The sequence below is a fragment of the Macrobrachium rosenbergii genome, chromosome 26 (assembly GCF_040412425.1).
Source record: "Macrobrachium rosenbergii isolate ZJJX-2024 chromosome 26, ASM4041242v1, whole genome shotgun sequence".
Classification (NCBI taxonomy): domain Eukaryota; kingdom Metazoa; phylum Arthropoda; class Malacostraca; order Decapoda; family Palaemonidae; genus Macrobrachium; species Macrobrachium rosenbergii.
The window spans coordinates 175924-196191 of NC_089766.1; the positions used below are offsets into that span (position 1 = coordinate 175924).

Sequence of the window (20268 nt, forward strand, 5' to 3'; positions counted from 1 at the left end):
CTTTTAAGTTAAAAACGTTGCAAAATACGTTTGCTTTAGGAACGTTTGTGCCTTCCAGCTAAAAAAAAACATGTCTAAAATAAATTGTCTCTATCTTTTAGGTAAAAACGTTGCAAAATACGTTTGATTTAGGAACGTTTGTGCCTTCAAGACTGAGAGTCAAAGTATAGCCCTAAGTCCTCTTTCCAGCCATATACCAAGAGAGTCTAAAAGAAAGAGTAATTGGCAAAACTGACTCATCATTCAATTAGTCATGTACTTATAAAAGACAAAGCAACGGGAAGCCAATCCTGTGAATTCACGAAATATACGTAAGGAAACAGACAACATATGATGATGATGATGATGAAAAACCATTTCCAAAAAAAAAGCAACGAACTGCAATACGAATATGAGCGTGACGTCATCGGAAGCCGCGCGCTCCCGGCAATAAATACGAAGGCACGGCCTTTCCTTCTAGCATTGAAAACCCGACAGCCGTGGAAATAAGGTGTAGAGGATAGCACGCACTTTAATTTATATATACAGTGATATAAAAAAAAAACTTGAGTGTTTTTAAAGTGTTTGGATAACGAAGAGATGGAGAAGTCAAGTCGTACAAACTTGTTCCTCGTCTTGGCGGTCGCAATCTTTGCAACGGCTCTGGCGCAAAGGAACAAGAGTTGCGATACGAAGAGATTAACGGACGATCCCGGGAAAGTGAACGTTTATTGCGATTGCATGCAGAGACTTACACAGGTGAGGGATATTTTGATGTGTGTGTGTATACATGTGTATTTTAACACGTGCTGAAATGTACACAGAAGGCTCTGCGTAGGAAACGGCTAATCTTTCGAGTTTCTGCTTTTGAGGTTCCATCTCTCACATATTTACACCCTCGCACGCACATGTGAGGTATACTGTGATATGTGTGTGTGTGTGTGTGTGTATACGTTTTTTTAAATGTGTGTATTTGTTTAAATGTGTACGTGTGTATTCACATTAAGGCTCTGTAGAAAAATGAAACCTATTTTTTTTAGTTTTTGCAAGTGAAGTTCCCTCTTGCACAAACACACACACTTATACACGCACACACACACGATTAATCAGTGAATTATACATTCCAAAAGGTGTACATACATATATTTATACATATGCAAACGTGTGGTTCATGTGTTGGTGTTTAAATCGTATGTGTGTGCACGCACAGAGCTGATAAGACTGGCGCTCTGTGTAGGATGATGAAACTGCTATTTTTTCAAGTTCCTGAATATGTGGTGCCCTTTCTCTCTCTCTCTCTCTCTCTCTCTCTCTCTCTCTCTCTCTCTCTCTCTCTCACACACACACACACACACACACACACACATCGACACAATGAATCACGAAACTATATATATTTCAAACCTCCACTAAAACTTTAAGTACTCAAGAGAACTTCTGAATTTTTGTGCAAAAGGAAATCACTTAAAATGAAAGTAAGCTATCACAAAGACATCCTGTTTTGCCCACTATACAAAGGACAGCTCTGCCCCCACCCCAACGACCCCCCGGGGGCAGGAAACCGGTAGATACCCGGGCCTTCCTGACACACCTACGTCAAACATCTAAAATTCTCTAGCTTACGTCAGCACGCAGTTCTTCGGAACTGTTTACAAATTCAGAGTCGTGTGCGGTCATACATTTTGTAAATTCAGTTGCTCAACAGATTTCCATTTCAAAACCTGTAAAGCTATTTCCTTTATGAATACTCTGCCGTCATACATTTTGTTAAAGAAATTCAGTTGGTCAATAGATTACCATTTATAGTACCATAGTGATATTTCCTGTAAGCATGTTTGTAGGTCTAGTTTTCACTAGTTTTATCTATTATATTTTTCTTCAATGTTTTAAGCACCATTTCCACTTCTTCATTATTTCTGTATGATACACAATGTTCTACACCATTCTGTAAACTAGACATTCCTCTGTGATGACTACAATTAACATTTTCGAAACCATTTTCATAATTAAGCTAATTATAGTACCACAGTGCTATTTCCTTTGTGCATATTCATAATTCTAATTTCTACTCGTTTTATCTATTTTTATATTACATTTTCTTTAATGTTTTAAACACCATTTCCATTTATTGATTATTTCTGTATGATACACAATACTCAAGACCATTCTTTATAGTCTACAATCTCCTGATACTTTATTTCTTTATAATTATGCTAATTATGTATATTTATCTTCCTCAGGTGTCTCTCAAAATCAACAGACTCACCATCAACCAGACTGAATGCTCAGAGACGGGCCTCGAACTCATGTGGTCAGAACTCGAGTCAAAAGTGGCCCCAGAGAAGCTGGTCTTGGCAGGAGCCCAAGTCTACATCACCCCAAACACCACTGTGCAATCCTGGACTCCCAGCATCAAAGTGCTCGAGTTCATAGACTGCAACATTGCGGAGCTCCCAGAACACGCCTTCAGAGGCCTGAGCCTCCTGAAGGAAGTGCGACTGATCAGGAGCACCGTGGAAGTCATCAAGTCCGACGCTTTCAGCAACCTCGATGACCTGAGGCTCGTCGAAGTGGCCAACAGCACCATCACCCTGATCGAAGACCACGCCTTCAACAACCTCCCAGTTCTGGACGACCTGGCCTTTGGGTACTCCTCCATCGGCAGCTTCGCGTCCGGTGCCATCTCTCTACAGCCATCGCAGGAGGCAGCCAGAGAGAGGTGCAGGAGTGCCGGGCGGTCAACAGCCGAGCCAAAGGAAATGATCGACGACATCATGGGACGAGAGCTCTCGTCCTTCGGCAACCTGTCTCTGCCAGAGTACGGCACCCGCCTCACCCTCTACAAGAACAACATCATCACCATCAACTCCAAAGCCATCAGCACCGAGACGCTCGGGTTCCTGATCATTGGAGGCAACCACATCCTGATGGTCGAGCAAGAGGCCTTCGACATGGAGCTGCACAACGAGTGCGAGATCAGCGCAGCCCTCTTTGTCGGCAACACCATCGACACCCTGAGCAGCCTGGCCCTCAAGGGTCTCAGAGGGAGAGACGGAGCGGCCCACCAAGCGTTCCTCGCCATCGCCAACAACACCTTCGTGAACGTCTTCGACCAGGCCTTCCAGCTCTCAGACAACCTGGTCGTCTTCGCAGTGGAGGAGAACCAGTTCAGTTGCAGCTGCGAAAACATTGGATGGGTACTGAATAAGCCCACTGGGCAGGTGCAGAGAGAACTGGAGAAGGAGATTGTCGAGAAGGCGGTCTGTCTAGATGGAAGAAACCTCATAGACTTCACGACATCCTGCACGGACAAAGGAGATCCCATCTACACCACAGATGCAAGTGCCCACAGCACGACTGGCCTCCCAACAGATGTGACCACAGAATCCCCAGCCAACAGTGCCTCTGCCATCTCGTACACAGCGTCTCTGGCAGCTGTTGTCATTTCCACCTTCTTCCTCTGATCTGATTTCTCCAGAGATCTCAATTTCCTATCACCGATATCATCTTCATCATCATTTTCATCCTCATCTGTAGTCACGTGAACTCATGGAATGTTGTGATATTAATACGCAAACGGTTAAGAGAGTACTGTATATTTATGTATCCGTTAAGTATTTATTCCAGATTTGTAATACGAAAAGACTATAATAAACCGCGGTTTTGTTAAATGTATCTTCATTTTCCCATGCAGACTTTCCTCACTTTAAAAAAGAAATCCTAGGTTGAACTAAAATGCTTTAAATGTTATCAGTTGCTTCAATATTTTTTATTATAATTACCCGTACACCAATGCTTGATTTATTTGGGCAAGAGACAAAAAATGTGGGCAAATTCCCACTTGGTCTCAGACCTCGCAGTATTTTGTTGACCTTCACTCTTGGGTCTAGTATGCTGGTGTCGAACACCCTTCACCCATAGAGGTTAAATAAAAATTTGAAGTCATCATCTTGCAAGCCAAAATTATGGTGCTTTATCAACCTTTGCAAACAGATAACCAGAACTATACGTTCCTGATTGGTTACAATACGGGGCCGTAAAATGGAACTTAACCCTGAAAATGGAGTTAAAAGTTAATTATACCTTAGTTTAACCAGACCACTTGGTTACCTAACAACGGGACCAAATCCGAACCACATTACAGTGAGAAATGAATTTCTATCACCAGAAATAAATTCCTCTAATTCTTCATTGGCCGGCTGGAGAATCGAACGCGGGCCTAGCAGAGTGCTAGCCGAGACTTATACCGACCCGCCCAACGAGGAACTTGAAAATGGAGTTGACCAGCCTCTAGAAAAAATAAAATGACCCATCAAAAGCAAAGTTGGGATGACTTCCCAAGACTTACAGTGTGAGAGGAGCAGTCTGACCTCAAGATAAGGCCCACACAAAAGATCAAATGGCTGTGACCTGAGTATTCAAATTGATGAAGATGCAACAGGAAAAGTCACATAAGCATACAAGACCTTTTAGGAGTTCGGGGCATTAGAGTCCAACGTTGGTTAGGTTTAGACAGGTCACAGACTTTTCATACCCAAAGATGCCAATTGGAGTTTTGCCCGGAGAGAAAAAAGTACGTTAAAGATAGCCAAATTCTTCCTGTGTGTGCGCAGTATGGAGTTGTCCTTTTTCTTCCTGCTGACTCCAAGGTTTGTTATTGATATACAAAATTTTAATGAGTTCACCAACTCTCAAAGTGCTTATCTGAGGAATTTATTCTTAAAAGTTCAAGAAACTGGAGAGCTCAGCAGACTTAGATGCTAATGTGATGATAAACAGTAATGATGTGTGTTGAGACCATCAAATTTGGAACCAAAACTTGCAACAAACCCAGAGATTTGAAGGAAGCCTGAATTTCAGTGGAATAAAAATACAATTTTCAAGTCGTTGGAAGTCCTTAACGCCACTGTTTCAATTCCACGCAGATGCACATGAACATCCGTCAAGACAAAAAAATAAGGAAATTGAAAATTAAATTTTGTAAATTCCAATCCCAGTCAGCAATAAATATCATGCATCTTGCTACCTCACCTGACTACCTACATACATTAACAAACAGATTAACCAACTCACTATGCTAAAAATTCCTAGGACAAAAGCTTCTCTATCTAAAATACCTTGTCTAATAAAAATCTGTAACACTTGAACACTGGACGAATCAAAAATGAAGACTCATCTTCAAGACAGATAAAGTATGTTGAATCTCAAACAAACCTTTGCAATGCAAAACAATGACAATTGTAACGCCATCCACCTCAGTGACAGAGAATGAATGATAATTAAGTTCTCAGCCAGCGTAAAAATTACGTGCTGTTATCAATTACCAGAAGCTCATTCTATTATGTAACCTTGGACTTCGGTCAAGGGTATCGCAAGCTCTCGGGCCACCAGCTATCTGGTCAAACTACAGTATCGACCATCTGACCATAATAGTGAACGTAAGCCACATTTAAGTACTGTTGGCGCGTTATTGTTATTGTATTTAATTCAATTTAAACACACCTGATGGAATTTTTTTACAGAGATGAAGCCTGCTGTAATGTTAATATATTACATTCAATTTCCCACCTTTAGTATCACTAATAACTCATTTTTAAACTGTTACGCATCATTAAAATGTTTAGCATAGTCACGAGAACCATATTCTGAGTTCCAGGACTCATTTTCCCAACCTTTTCATCAATAACAACTCATTCGTAAACTCTTGTGCATCATTAAAATGTTCAGCGTAATTTGGCTGACCCACCGAGTTCCAGCACTCAATCTCGCGTCCTGACCTACCCCAGAATTGGGTGAGAAAATCACAAATATATACAGACCAGATGAAATTATATTCAGAGACCATCTTCACTGAATCAATATTATGAAGAGGAATATTTAAATGAAGGGAAAAATTACCAATAACATAACATCGATTATTGGTATGACAACATGAGAAGCTACTGACATAAAAATGCAAAGCTATAAAATATGAATAAAAGCATATATGAACTTAGAACCAGGTTGCGAGTTAAGGCACTTGGGTTGCAGTGCAATTGCAATGTCCTCCCCTCCTATGTTCTAGATTAAAAAGTTTTCAACAAGACAGTTTTGGCAAATCTTCACTAATACTCAATACTCAGGGAAAACAATGTAAGCAAGAGAATTCAGCAGGAACAAGATTGCCAGTCTCTTGAAAGGAACACGTGGACACGAGTCATTATCAGCAAAGCGTTTTAGATTATCACATGCCTTCAAGTGCATTATCAATACAACTTTTGTGTTTTTACAAAGTGTGGAGAAGTCCAACGTAACACAACATCACTACAAGATTACAGAACCACTTTACAGAATCATTTTTCCAGTAATTCAAAGTTTTCATTCATGGTAGATATGAATTCCCAAGTTTACTATGAAGACGAAGACTACAAACAGTTTTTTATATTCGTGAGACATAATACTGAAGTTCACTACTGGGCAATATTGCAAACAGTCTCTCTTAATATTCATGGTAAGAGATTTCTCCTAGTCAAGATTTAAGGCATAGGAGTAGTTCACATACCTCCCACAACCTACTCAGTACGAACTGTCAGTTTTTGGAAATTACTGCATTTACACTCATTCTTTTGATAATGATTTATATTTAAAGAACAAAAGTTCAGTGCAATTATCATCATCATTAATATTATTATTCAGAAGATTAACCATATTCATATGGAACAGGCCCACAGGGGCCACTGACTTGAAATTCAAGTTTCCAAAGACAATGGTGCTCATTACAAACTAAGAGAAGGTAATGGGAAATACAAAAAGACATCTCACTTATTCAAAAGAAAAAACTAATAGATAAAAATGTACTAAATTGCAGGAGAATAGCATTAGGGTAGTAATGCATTGCATCTTCACAATTTCCCGACATCCTCAGGGAGACTAGTTTAGCTTAGGTTAGGTTACAATTCAAAGAAATGTTGCCCTAAAATGGAATACTGCATTATCTGCAAATAAAACAAAACTGAGAAAAATGGTAGATACTGCAGTTTTCCCTTGCCTTACTAATGATTTTGCAGATACTGCAAATGGGACCCGTAAGATGAAGAACTAAAGAATCATTCTGAAACTGCAGTCACTGTGTACTAGTGTTACACAAGCCCAACAGGTGGCATATCTCAGTTTCGAAAATTTTGCAGATACTGTACTGTAGTTTTCCATTTTAAAGCAGAATGCTACAATGTAGTCTTCCTAAAATGAAGATCATTTGGTTTAATTTTAGTTTATCGAATTCTTCATTCCACAAGCATGCCATTCAATCAAAAGTTTATAGGTTTAATAGAAACAGTACCCAAACGAAGCTTGTGTAACAAAACCAGAAAGTGATCTATCACTGCAAGTACTCAAATCATTTTTCACTGGCCTCAACTTCCACTTCAGACAAGAGAGAGCCTGTACAATTCAGCTTGAAAACTTTAGATAAAATGAGCTAGAGGCTGACTCCATATATATAATTCTCCTTGGATTACAACAATGGCTACTGAATACCAAAAGGGGTTTGTAAAACATCAATGATTTCTTTGGCGTCTGCAATAAAATCAGCAAATGGTGACTCCTCTTCCAAATAGCAATTAATGGATGATATTCACACAAAAAAATAATTGGGCAAATCTTTTTATAAACTATGCAGGCTATTGCTGGAGAATACAGTGAATAAAGATTAGGTTTAGGCAATGAAAGTTTTCCCTTTAATTTAAAGGATGACTGAAGAAAAATTCCACTTAAAATTGGCTTGGTTAAACTTACAGAAAAACACCCAACCCACATAAACAAATTAAGAGTATAACTGTTTCTCTCACAACCCTTATTTACCTTAATTCTCCTAAAAATAAACACTATACATAAAATTGAAGGGGGGTTGGGTTTCAGTCTCAAAACTACATATCACAAAATGTAGAAAAATATACATCCATAGTTCCACTACTGACCTCCCTTAAACTAGTTTACCTACAAATACTACGCTACATCATGACTCAAAATCTCAGGTTTTACAAAAATTCTAAGACAAACATACCGTGCTTTGCACAACAAATGATAATGACTGCTAAGCAGTTTAATACCCATCACATTGCCAGACTTTTCTAGGGGTTATGCTAATGAATTTATTCTAAAATGGTAATTCTGAGGAAGACAAAACTGGATTCCTTGTTAAAACACTGTTGACAGCAGGGACTGCTTGCAAAGTTCAACATATCTTACTGATTTAGGACACCTTTCTTTGTTTTTGCCAAATAACTTTCTGGATGAGGCAGTTTTCACTCTCAAACTAGTTGAGAGCGCTTAAAATAAAAAAGTTGGACCATCTTGACTGAAGGGCAGCAAGAATCTACGTCAACTCCTGTGGGTTGTGTGTAGTGCTAAAAGCCTCCAGCACCTGAATTTTTTTTTTATAATTTCGACAACTAGTCACTGAAGCAGTTTATGCATTGTTTCCTCATTAAATTGAAAAATTTTACATTTTTAGCATGGATTATTGCTCTGACTTCAATGACATCATCATTATGTTTGCCACAGGAAATGAAACCGTAAGCTTTACTGATCTGAAGGCCTGCTTCCAGTTCAGTCACATTCTGTATAAAAACATTTAAAACCACAACTGACATTAAGTCACATGCTGCCTGACTGAAAACAGTATTGATCCATTTAGTGCACCTTATTATTCATTTCAAAGCTTTCAGCATTCTACAAAGTCTGCAATTTAGTAAAGTTCCCACAGCACAGCCCATTTCCAGAATGCTTATGTCACCCAGAAGTTTATACTATTTGTTCAAGACTTTTAGAATCTAATTCACTCATGCAACAGCCTCAATTTCCTCTGACTAGTCCCATATTGTATGAGTACACTGCAGTACACAGAATTTTGCCAGTACATTTAGGGAATACCTTGCTCTTGTACATTAGTAAGTGTGGAATGTAAAGGTTATGTATAAAACAGCATCTCTATAGTCACCCACACGGGGCAAGCCAGCCATATTCCTAAATGCAGATCCCTGGTCTGTCGGGAGAACTTGGTATTGTTACAGCATGTTCCAACAGCCATCACACCTTGGCCAACGGCCAGAATACCTTGGTCAAATTAGAGATAGGTAACTTGTTAATGTACCATAATAGCCAGGATGTTACCTCTACTGTACACAGATGTTTTGACTTTCTCACCTGCATTGATTATCAGATATTCCTTTTTGAAGGATAGACAAATTTTCAAGTAATTTTACAGCTTCTGTTGATGCCTAGAGCACAACAGGAATCAAATGCTGCTTTTGTTTAATTAAATTTACCTCTAATGTACATCAGTATTCTGATGATCACCTGCACGACCATTAAAAATGTTCACTTTTGAAGGATCGAAAAGTTTTCAATTTTACAGATTCTGTCGAAGCCTGGAATGGACAGGGAAAGTAGGCCATGTTTATAATATAAAACCCATTCTGATAACCAACAGAACTTGAGAACCATCGTCACTCAATGAGTTAAGTATCCCAACTGTTTGAAAAAACACAAAGATTGGAGAGCAGATATATTTAAGAAATCCACAGTTTTAGAGTATAGCTGCTTCTCCTGAGTGCAGACCACACTAGGAAAGGAGCACAACGCTACGAAACTGTACGCAAACATTTTAAATATATTTGTCCTCCAATTCACAGTTTTTCTCTACAAGTTTTAAAGTTCGATACTGAACTGTTACCATCATCATCCCACCTGTTTGCTACAAAAGCAGGACAAAAGAGACAGGAATAATTTTATGGTGTGATTTATTTGAATATATATTTATATATGTATATATATATGAACATAGGATTCACCAATCATTGTTTCCCAGTACAGTTATGACAAAAAAAAAAAAAAAAAAAAAATTGTGGTACAAAAAAAATCAATGACGGTGAGAAAAATGCGGAAGAGAAGGCTAACAGTGCGTAACAAACTCTGCACGTCTAAAAAGAATCCCTTCGATACAAATGACAGACCACAGGAGGAAACGAACGAACGTCCAAAGTTTAAAAGAAAGCGTACTGGGACTAACAAACTAAGCGGGGTTTAAAAAAAAAAAAAAAAAAAGAACGTACATTGGAATGAAGAATCAACCTTAATTTTTTTTTAAACATTTTATTGTTTTCCACTTTTTTTTTTACATTTTTTTTCTTTATAATTAAGATATACGTGTCTTCCTAGTTGCAGACACCATTGGTTACTGTGGAGTACTCCGGAGGGGAACTCAATCCAAGAAGAGATTAGGACTGTCTGCGCCGCCAAGACTGAGAGTGTCGGAACGCGAGTGGAAGTCCGCAGTGGTACAACAACGCTCATGTCGAGAGTCTCACAGTTCTTAAAAATAAAACACTTTGTATTGCTGTGGTAATCTTAAAACAAAACGATTCTTTGGCAACAGAAAAAAGGAGGACTGATTTTGTTATTCATCCACAGACCCTCGACGGGAACGTTATTGGTCCACGGGTCACTTCCCAAATCACAAAATAAAAACTTGGCCCGATTACTTAAACTACGTAGATATCAAACCCTCTTCTTCCAGCTTTCGTTAAAAAATGTGTGAACTCTTAAAATTAGGTGATCAATTGGTAAAAGGTTGCTGTGTTATACACTGTCAAGACCAGCACAGATCACAAGAAAAATAATAAAAGTGTTTCACTTCAACGCTAAACGTGCCACCACAAATATACACAGTTCTTATCTTGACAGTACTTTCAATCAGTAGAGAGTCCCATCGCAAACTGGGTTAAAAATCACGAGAGCCATTAATACACGACGAACGAGGGAATGTTGCACTAGTGTCAGAATCAATCGCAACACCGTACAAGGCTCTGGAGGAGAAAAAAAAAAGCACTTGGCGGCAAACGAGAAACAGCGGCCTCTGATCTTGCACCTGCCACGAAGCCCCCTACCGTCAACACTCCACAATAACATGAACTTGGGAAACAGATGACAAAAGCTGCGGGGCAAAGGAGCTGCGGACAGTCATCGCCGGAAGGAAACCGAAAATAAATCCTTGTTTAAATTCCTTACTTATGTAATATCTCACATGACCAGTTTAATAAAAAAGAAATATATGAACTACTGAGAAGGAAATGACATGCCCACAACTTGCTTCGACCTGAGCGTTATACAGAACCATCGACCTGTGTGGGGTACTAGTCTATCTCGTACAGCATGTAGATGTGATCATTGTTGGCGGGAGCCATTGGGTGGCCTGGTGGGATGACTTCAAACCCGAGGAACATGAAGGTGCGGATGAGCACAGCTGTTGGGAGGGGAGACTTCCATTAGTGTTTTGGTGGATTTACCTCATTTCGAGTTTGCAGAATAACGTGACTCATTACTTTAAATGATATACCCCTTCACAGAAAGAGAGGGTGACCACAGGTCAAAGGGCCTACAATATTTGTATTTTAAATTAATGCCAAACATGCCTCTTTAACTTAGCTCTACCATAAGAAGCACCTGCATATAAGAATGACAAGACTTCAAATATCTCATGTGTTTCTCAAAGCTCAAAATAAATGAATAACAAAGGTAGGCCAGTTCAAGTGTAGGCTAAACCCCCAAGGTTTGACTTCACGAGTTTTCATTTGCTGAGGAAAACTGATATAAGATTAAGTAACACAGCAATCTAACTTATCTCAGCATTATAGCAGATAAAACACATTACCAAGAAATAGGCAAACTTAAGACACCTCTGGCTTACATGAAAAAACTGAAAACATTGCAATGCATCATCATAACTGAGAGGTGCAACATCCGAAGCATTTACAAACTTATACCTTTCAAGACTCAAATATATGGAACAAGACCACTCTGCAAAACTTAAGCTAAAAGACAGGAAGGGGTCTCGTCCAAGACTTACCCCGGTCGCTTCGATCCTTCTTGAAGCAAATGAGGACATGGGAGCATCCCAAGACTTCTTCGGCGTACTCCAAGAGAGACACAAACGCCTCCTTGCTGCCCTCGGGCAGATGCAGAATGGAAAGGTAGAGGCGACGCCCTACAACAACAGTTTCCCACACGACTGTTGTTTGTTCCGCCAACTGGAATTCAAAGCTCAGATGGACGCATCCAGACTGAGCTGCAGACACCACTTCAGTACCCTGAAAAACAGTAATCAGAGTGAGGACTTGATTGCATCAGAGTGAGGACTTGATTGCATAGATTCGCGCCAAAGCCTAACAGAGACCTGTCCCTAAAATCATTATCCATAGAGGATCTTGAATCAAGAAGTCATCAACTACGTTCCTACAATTCTTAAATTTAAAAAAATTACTGTAAAACAAGGTTTTACAGGTCATTATACTTTATTTGGCTGCGGTGTTTGTAAATTAAAACTACGTCCATTAACATTTCTTTAATCAAAAAAATTCTATACTCTTACTTTTCAAAGATCAATACCTTTCTAGCAGCTGAGAGTTGTAGGAATTCTCATTTTATGTTGGATTTCTGAACTGTCAAGACTTATAGTTCTTTTAGCTTAGGGACACCAAACTTAAGTTGGTACTGTATATCATTTCATCCAAATCGCGGCACAGTGAGAGCATAAGCTCGTAGCACCATTCATTATGAATCCAGTATTCCAATTAAATCTTTTTTTCACTAGTATGGCACAGAACAGTATTACTGTATATGCATACGCAAAAAATAGAACAGCCATTGTTTTAAGAAAAGTACCTCTAACACTCAAAATCATTTTACACCCAAGTAGTCATACCCACTGTAATCTGACATGATCAAATTCCCTGGCATGTAAACACTGATTTTGTCAATAACAGACTTGTCACTGTCTGCATGTCAGTGTTTCTAAATGGGGATTTATCTTATTCATTGACCCATGAATTATTCTCGTATATATTAACACTATGTACTTTTAAGCTTGCTTTACAAGAGTATACTAAATTAGTGGTCTAGTTACAAGATTTCAACCACAGTGCTGCACCTTAATTCTTGCAACCACCATCAGGACATAAATCAGTATCTTGCCCTGAAATTCTGTTACAGACCTTTACTGGAGAAAATCTTCCGTTAACTTTTTGGACAATTGTAACCCATGAAATCCAGTCACTGACTTGACTCATCTCCTGTACAAGGAAATATCTTCCAGTTTTTTGACAATTGCAACCCACTGCCACCCGCAACATACCAAGGAGGTTGTTGCAAGTTTGCGTCTCTCTCTCTCTCTCTCTCTCTCTCTCTCTCTCTCTCTCTCTCTCTCTCTCTCTCTCTCTCTCTCTCTCTCTCTCTCTCTCTCTCTCCCCTTTTACCTGCAACTTGGGACTGACACTGACAGCATAACCCTTCCTGCCACCACACAGGAAGAGATCGGAGTCAGTTGAGGAACTTAGCAAATGCCAAGTGATTCTGCGACATATACACATAAGGGCCTACATGGGAAAGCTCTGGGATTTCTAAGGCTCGATTTGCAGAGCAACTTGACTACGAAGTAGAACATACTGCACGTGACAGTGACCTTCAGTACTCATTTCGTACATATTTCCAGCAACTAGCAGTCCACGTTTAAGCTCTGTCTTACTAAAGTTTTCGAGTGTAACCATTACAAATGTTTTGAAATGGCATTAAGAGTATAGAATTGAAACTTAGGTGGTTAGGTTAAACTTATCAAATCTTAGACAGTTGCAAGGCTGGATTAATACTTGAATTACAATAGATCAGTGCAACAATAATTCAAGTGATATACTAATTACCAACTACAGATCAATGTATCAAACTACTTCTCTATCCAGTCCCATTTAAGATGTTATAACTAATGAAATGGTAGATAGTTCCAAGGTCAGATTACTACCTTAAAATAAATTAGTGCAACAATTCAAGTGATTATTAATTACCAATATACCAAACTACTACTAAACCTAAACCCTATTAAGATGTTAATTTCTTCGGTTACATACCATAAACTTCGGACTGAATCTACGAAAGCTATTGAGCCAGAAATTCCTAAATCACTGTAATTTACAAAGTGACATTTGATGCCCTCCACATAAGAAGGAAAGAGGAAAGACTAAACTGGGCCCTTTGGCTAGGATGTACCCTTGTTCTGAGTCACAATAAAAGTCGTCAGGTCCCTCTTTCCATGATGGAACTCAAGACCGTTACAGACTCGCACTCTCACACAAGTCTGGAAGACTAAACAACCCCCCCGCCTCCAACAAAAGAAGTTCCCTTTTTCAAAGTCAGTTCAAGTCGTGTTGTTCCCCTTTCTTCAACAAACTCAAAAGCCATGTCATGTACCCATATTTAAACAGGTTTGGAAGACTAACCCACTGTCCCTTTTGGCCACGAAGTTTCTTTGTCCCCAATCCAAGTTCAAGCTGTCAAGGTCCCCTCCCCTTGAGAAACTCAAAACCCACGTGCTGTACTCAGGACATGGGTTTGGAAGACTCAACAGGCCCCTTCAGCCAATTAATTCCCTATTTCAAAGCCCCAGTTCAAGTCACCATGTCCCCCTTTCCTCAACAGAAACTCAAAAGCCACACACTATACTCAGAGGTTTAGAAGAATGATCCCCGCCCCCTTAGGCCAAGAAGTTCCCGTTCCCAATCCTAATTAAAGTCGTCACATCCCCTTTTCCACAGGGTAGAGGATTACAGACTTGTCCTCGGTCATGTCCCCTTTTCTGCAACAACCTCAAAACCCAAGCGCCCGTACTCACCGACACAGGTTTGGAACGACTGTCGGCCACAGGGGGCTCTGTTGGTTTCCCCACGCCGCTGCCCTCTGCACTAGTAGACACGTAGGCGGCATGGGGGGCATCAAACCCACCACCGCGGTCCCGCGCCCAGGTGAACAGAGAAATGGCGGATGCCCGCCGAACTCATACTACTGGATTCAGTACTGCAATGACAAAGATAAAATTAGAAAACAAGTTGCTGGAGGGGGAATACTGATGCTAAATTAACAATAAACTTATCCTAGAGTAACAAAGTGTTTACAAAGGCAACTGATCATTGTTCTTGGGAGTATGAAAGTGAAAATATCAGCCACATATGGCCTCATGAGTTACAAGAATTAAGGTCAAGTGAAAACATTGGGATTTAGAAAATACTACATAAGATCTCGAGGCTGAATCACTACATAAGGTCTTGAGGCTGAATCAGTTAAGTAATGGTACATTTCTAAAACTCACAAGAATAAAATGACACTTGATCAAAATAAAATGGACGGGTCACAAGAACATTACAAAAAATCTTTATATGACAAAAAAACCAAACCTCATGTGTTTCATAAATACAAATAAAGTACTGTATTGGTAAACAATACATGTCTACATAACCTAGGTCTGCAACACTAGGTAGTTTCAAAATGTTTGAAACAATAAAACTTCGTTTCCAAAAGACTATATCCCAATGCATAGTCAGGATTAAGTATAAAAGCCATGAGAGAGAGAGAGAGAGAGAGAGAGAGAGAGAGAGAGAGAGAGAGAGAGAGAGCCCTCCTTGCCAATTGCTTGGATTAGTGCACTATTTTATCTCCTAGTGTTTACAAACCATTTTCTTTACTGGCAGACAAATACCATGTAACCAAGAGGGAATCAAGTGAAAAGATTGTGTGCCTGTGCTTGATAGGAAGGGGAGAGAGAGAGAGAGAGAGAGAGAGAGAGAGAGAGAGAGAGAGAGAGAGAGAGAGAGAGAGAGAGAGAGAGAGAGAGAGAGACTGGCACTGCTGCACACAATCACGTCTATTTTTAAAATCTATTTCTGCCAATTGCATAATTCAAGCCTCCACCTGAGGTACGGTTTGCGAGCCAACCACAGAAAACGAACCTCAAAACTGGCATTGTTCCGGGTGTGTGGGTAGCAGCAGCAGCAGCAACTACGTACCCACAACAAAGGTCGAACGGATTTGTGTATTGCCAGCACTTAGGGGAACCTACTCCCGTGTTTCTGAAAAACGCATTTACGGGTTTCAGACGACCTGGGCAGATATCCCAAACTTTCTTGAAATGATTTATGAAGTTCAGGGTGTCAAGCCTACGAGTGGGGCACAACAGCCTTAAAAACAGTGAATGTAGTTGGACTGTTAGACAAAGATAAACAGACCAAGAAAATATAGCTTACATGAGGATTCCTGTATATAAAAGCCACTTTAACAAATGCATGCCTACAATTTAGGAAGTAATTTGTAAGGTCATAGACTTTTGGTTAAGCAATGCAAACACTCAATAGCCCAGTGTAACTATATATGAAAATATGAATGTATTTTTTAAGTTAATACATTTCTAGTTAAGTAATGTAAACATTCAATAGCCCAGTGTAACTATATATTTGAAAATATGAAAGTAATTTGTAATTTAAGGTCATACACTTTTGGTTAAGCAATGCAAATATTCAATAGCCCAGTGAAACTATTCATGAAATTAACTTGTCAAGCCTCACACTTCTGGTTAAGTAAGCAAACAGTCAATAGCCGAGTGTTAACTATATAATTATAACTATATCATTTTGACAAAACATAGCAACCCTCCACAGAACAGACTACCCAGTACGTGAAGATGAGACAGTACGTGTCAAAATACATTACGTAACAGCAGCTGGCATAAAAGTCAAATAGGGTACCCGGGTATTTAAAACCTTCCTTTAACCATATGCTACAATTGCTCCAAATTGTTTATACCAACCATAATCGTCTGAAACAATGCTTCTAAAGGGCCCTATGCCACTCCTAAACATTCCTCAAGATAATTCTGTAGTGTATGTTTATTATTTTAACAAAAGCTACGCAGTTGAGGCTTACTTTACACACTGAGCAAGTATTTTTGGCCTAATATGAATGCCTGCATACTCTTAAACCCAATTAGTACACAGACTTTTAATACAGACTTGCAGGGATGCAGACCTCACAATCCAATGCGCATTAACATTTCTCAAAACCTTATCTGACATTTTTAAAATCCTGAAACATCCTGTGAACAGATATCTGGCGTTGAAAACATCCGCTGCAACAAGCTGCCTTGATAAAAGAGGGTCATGTCTACATCAGACGGCCAAATGTTAAAATGTTAACAGATTTATACAGTAGTTACAAATGAGGGAGAGAGGGGTGGGGGTGTTATTCATCCCCTTACCTCTTGGAGGGGAAGATCTCCAAGATTTCGCAAAACCTGAAGTCACGGAGCATCTTCGAGTTTGAATGAGATCAGAATAACAGAAACTGTCTCTGTGGGGATTTTAATGGAGTCCTCCTCGAGAACTATTTTCTGACGATTATCAGTAAAAACTTCACAATATTTCCAAGTTTTGAGAATACAGTTTGAAAATCGTCCAGGTAAAACAGTGTCTTGTACACACGTGAGTTCCAACAGAATGCCTTTCAAAAATGTGGGTACAATTCCAGTGTCACCTGCAGTACACTTCGAATCCTTCAATTCTGTCTGCTCAAATTCCTCCAAAAATCTTCAAGAATTTCAATGATACAAACTTCAATTCAAGCCCCCGGGGAAATTATTCAGGTACAGAGACAAAGTACCCTTTGAGAGGTAACATTTGCCAAAATCACAGTCTTGAAGCTTCCACTGATTTCCTAGAAACTTGGTTCAGGTACAAAGGCACTTAGTTGTTTAGAAAGCACACAATTTCTTTCCAGAATGCAGACATGTAATAGTTTTTGTCCTCTACAAGATCTCAGGATAACTTTAACTGTTATGTAGATCTACAGAATCTTATCAAAAGAAACTTTTTCCTCACAGAAGCTCAGGTACAAAAAAGCATTAAGTTTGATGTTATTTTCAGGTACTTGAAAGTTCTCCCAATCCAAATTATCTAGAGTTGGGATTTCTTGTCATTAACAGCCAACTTATGACGAGGCTAGTTGCCAACACAGGATCACTTCAAAATCACAGACGATTGAGCAAAACGTTACTTAATGTATATAGTTCAAGGTTCAACTCACTTCATTCGCAAAAGTTGTCAATCAATTAAGCAAGGAAATCACAGACTATCTTCCAGATTAGTGAGCACAAAATCACATCAGCAAATCACAAGCGTTTTGAACAATGCTGAACTTTTTCTAGATTATTTCCCTCACAAACATTTGCAACAAACAGGCTTTTTCTTGATTATTTCACACTCAAAACGTTTGTTAACAAACTGAAGGCCTTTCTCAACTATTTCCCTCCCAAACATTTGCAACAAATTTTTTCATCAAAAATGCCTTTAAGAAACCTGAAGGTTCTTCTTAAATTCTTTCCCTCAAACATTCATAAAGTTAAAACGTTTTTGTCTCAACTTCCCATCAAACCACTAGCTGTAGCCTTCAACCACGTACATAAACGACTCTCGCAAACATTTCCCGAGCAGTGTCAAACGTTTACGAATCAAACTTTTCTGGCCAGGGGGCTTTTCAATTCCTCCATGACCAGCTGAGCAATATTTTCCTATCGATGCTCCCTCACTGCATTGCCATAAAACCATTATATGATTAATGGTCGCTTTTTTCAGTGGCGTATTTTGATTTTTTTAAACTGAAAAATGAATAGGTAAATTATTTAGTGTTACAGAGATCATAATTGGGAAATCTTTTAAGAATGTAATGAGGGCAGATACATGTGTGTGTGGATTTGCATACAAAGATGTGGGTTGCATATCAGTCACTCTCTCTCTCTCTCTCTCTCTCTCTCTCTCTCAGGAATGATAAAGGAGACAATGTGGATATTTGTATACATACATATACACACATTCTGTGTGTGTGTGTGTGTGTGTGTGTGTGTGTGTGTGTGTGTGTGTGTGTGTGTGTGTGTGTGTGTGTGTGAGATGATGATGATGATGATGATGATGATGATGATGATGAAAGGAACAATGTGGATATTGCATACACATTCTCTCTCTCTCTCTCTCTCTCTCACAGGAATTGTAAATTGAACAGTGTGGATTTTTGTACATACATACATACATACACACAGACAGAGAGAGAGAGAGAGAGAGAGAGAGAGAGAGAGAGAGAGAGAGAGAGAGAGAGAGAGAGAGAGAGAGAGAGAGAGAGCAGTTCAGCTTTAAGGGCGAATCAATCTCCTGGGGTTGCAGCAGCAGCAGGAATGAAAGGAGAAAAAAAAAATTTTTTGGGTCACGGTCGAGAGGCGAGCTTTAAGGCAGCTGCTGCTGCAGTACTCTCTCTCTCTCTCTCTCTCACTCTCTCACTCTCTCTCTCTCTCTCTCTCTCTCTCTCTCTCTCTCTCTCTCTCTCTCTCTCTTTTGATTCCTTGGAACGAACATTTATATTTTTAATGGCATAAGATATTTTGACTCTCTCTCTCTCTCTCTCTCTCTCTCTCTCTCTCTCTCTCTCTCTCTCTCTCTCTCTCCCCCCTTCTTCCTTTGAACGAACACTATAATAAACTGAAATATATACAGTAATAGTTTTTAATGGAATTAGGTTCTCTCTCTCTCTCTCTCTCTCTATCTATCTCTCTCTCTCTCTATCTATCTATCTATCTTTGTTCATTGCACAAACTGAAATATATATAAAATAATTTTTAATGGAATAAAGTTTCTCTTTAAACGAACAATGTGTATAAACTGAAATATATACAATGGTTGTTAATGGGACAAAGTATTCTCTCTCTCTCTCTCTCTCTCTCTCTCTCTCTCTCTCTCTCTCTCTCTCTCTCTCTCTCTCTCTCTCTCTCTCTCTCTGGGTCAACCATCTCAAGGGTCAACCACCTAACTGTCACTTAAATCCTTTTGAGAAGACAGGACGAGTATGATACGTGTTTTAAATAATCCCAATTGTCAATCATTCCAGTTTTCTATCAAAAGAAATCACTTGTCAATTCCACTGAAACAAATTCATCAACTTCCACTGCAGAAATAGACAACGTCACTGCTTGGAGATGGAAATATATGTCCAATGACCCAGAGTTTGTTTTGTAATCTATTTCTGCACCAAAAGTAAAATAATATATATACACACGCAGTGTACCAGTAAGAGATTGTCAATTTCTCTGTCCTAAAATGGAAAACTGCATGATCAGCAAAATCGAAACACATATTGTCGCCTATTGGACTCGTGGAACACTAATACACGAGGTACTGCAGTTTCTGAATGATTCTTCAATGCTTTCCACGAGTATTTATTGGGTCCCATTTGCAGTATAACTGCAAAATCATTAGTGAGGCAAGGGGGTATCTACCATTCTTCTCTGTTTTGAATTTTTGCAGATATTGCAGTCTTCCATTTTAGGGCAGTTTTACTAAAACTTTATCGATTCCAACTGGCAAAATAGACTAAGCGACAATTTATTCACGGACGGGA

At 39.2% G+C, this 20268-nt stretch overlaps 2 protein-coding genes across 2 annotated transcripts in view; one reads left to right on the forward strand and one right to left on the reverse strand.

Moving 5' to 3' along the window:
• Window positions 1-451: 451 nt before the first annotated feature.
• On the forward strand, window positions 452-3650 carry LOC136852858 (leucine-rich repeats and immunoglobulin-like domains protein 1). The gene is made up of 2 exons (XM_067127763.1): window positions 452-738; window positions 2220-3650. The coding sequence occupies exons 1-2, from the start codon at window positions 580-582 to the stop codon at window positions 3441-3443; spliced, it is 1383 nt and encodes a 460-aa protein (XP_066983864.1). The 5' UTR covers window positions 452-579; the 3' UTR covers window positions 3444-3650.
• A 6091-nt stretch (window positions 3651-9741) lies between these two features.
• The window catches only part of Oda (Ornithine decarboxylase antizyme), a 32036-nt gene continuing 21509 nt past the window's right edge, over window positions 9742-20268 (reverse strand). Inside the window, exons 2-4 of the mRNA XM_067127586.1 lie at window positions 14675-14835; window positions 11864-12104; window positions 9742-11260 (exon numbers count right to left, since the gene is read on the reverse strand). Of these exons, the coding sequence (XP_066983687.1) occupies window positions 11151-11260; window positions 11864-12104; window positions 14675-14835 (512 nt within the window). The 3' untranslated portion in view covers window positions 9742-11150. The remainder of the gene's footprint in view (window positions 11261-11863; window positions 12105-14674; window positions 14836-20268) is intronic.

What these genes read in the sequence shown, in the direction of transcription:
- LOC136852858 (XM_067127763.1), top strand. Translation starts at nt 580, where the DNA reads ATGGAGAAGTCAAGTCGTACAAACTTGTTCCTCGTCTTGGCGGTCGCA. An exon ending in GCATGCAGAGACTTACACAG is followed by an intron (nt 739 to 2,219) that starts GTGAGGGATATT and finishes TATCTTCCTCAG; the next exon opens with GTGTCTCTCAAAATCAACAG.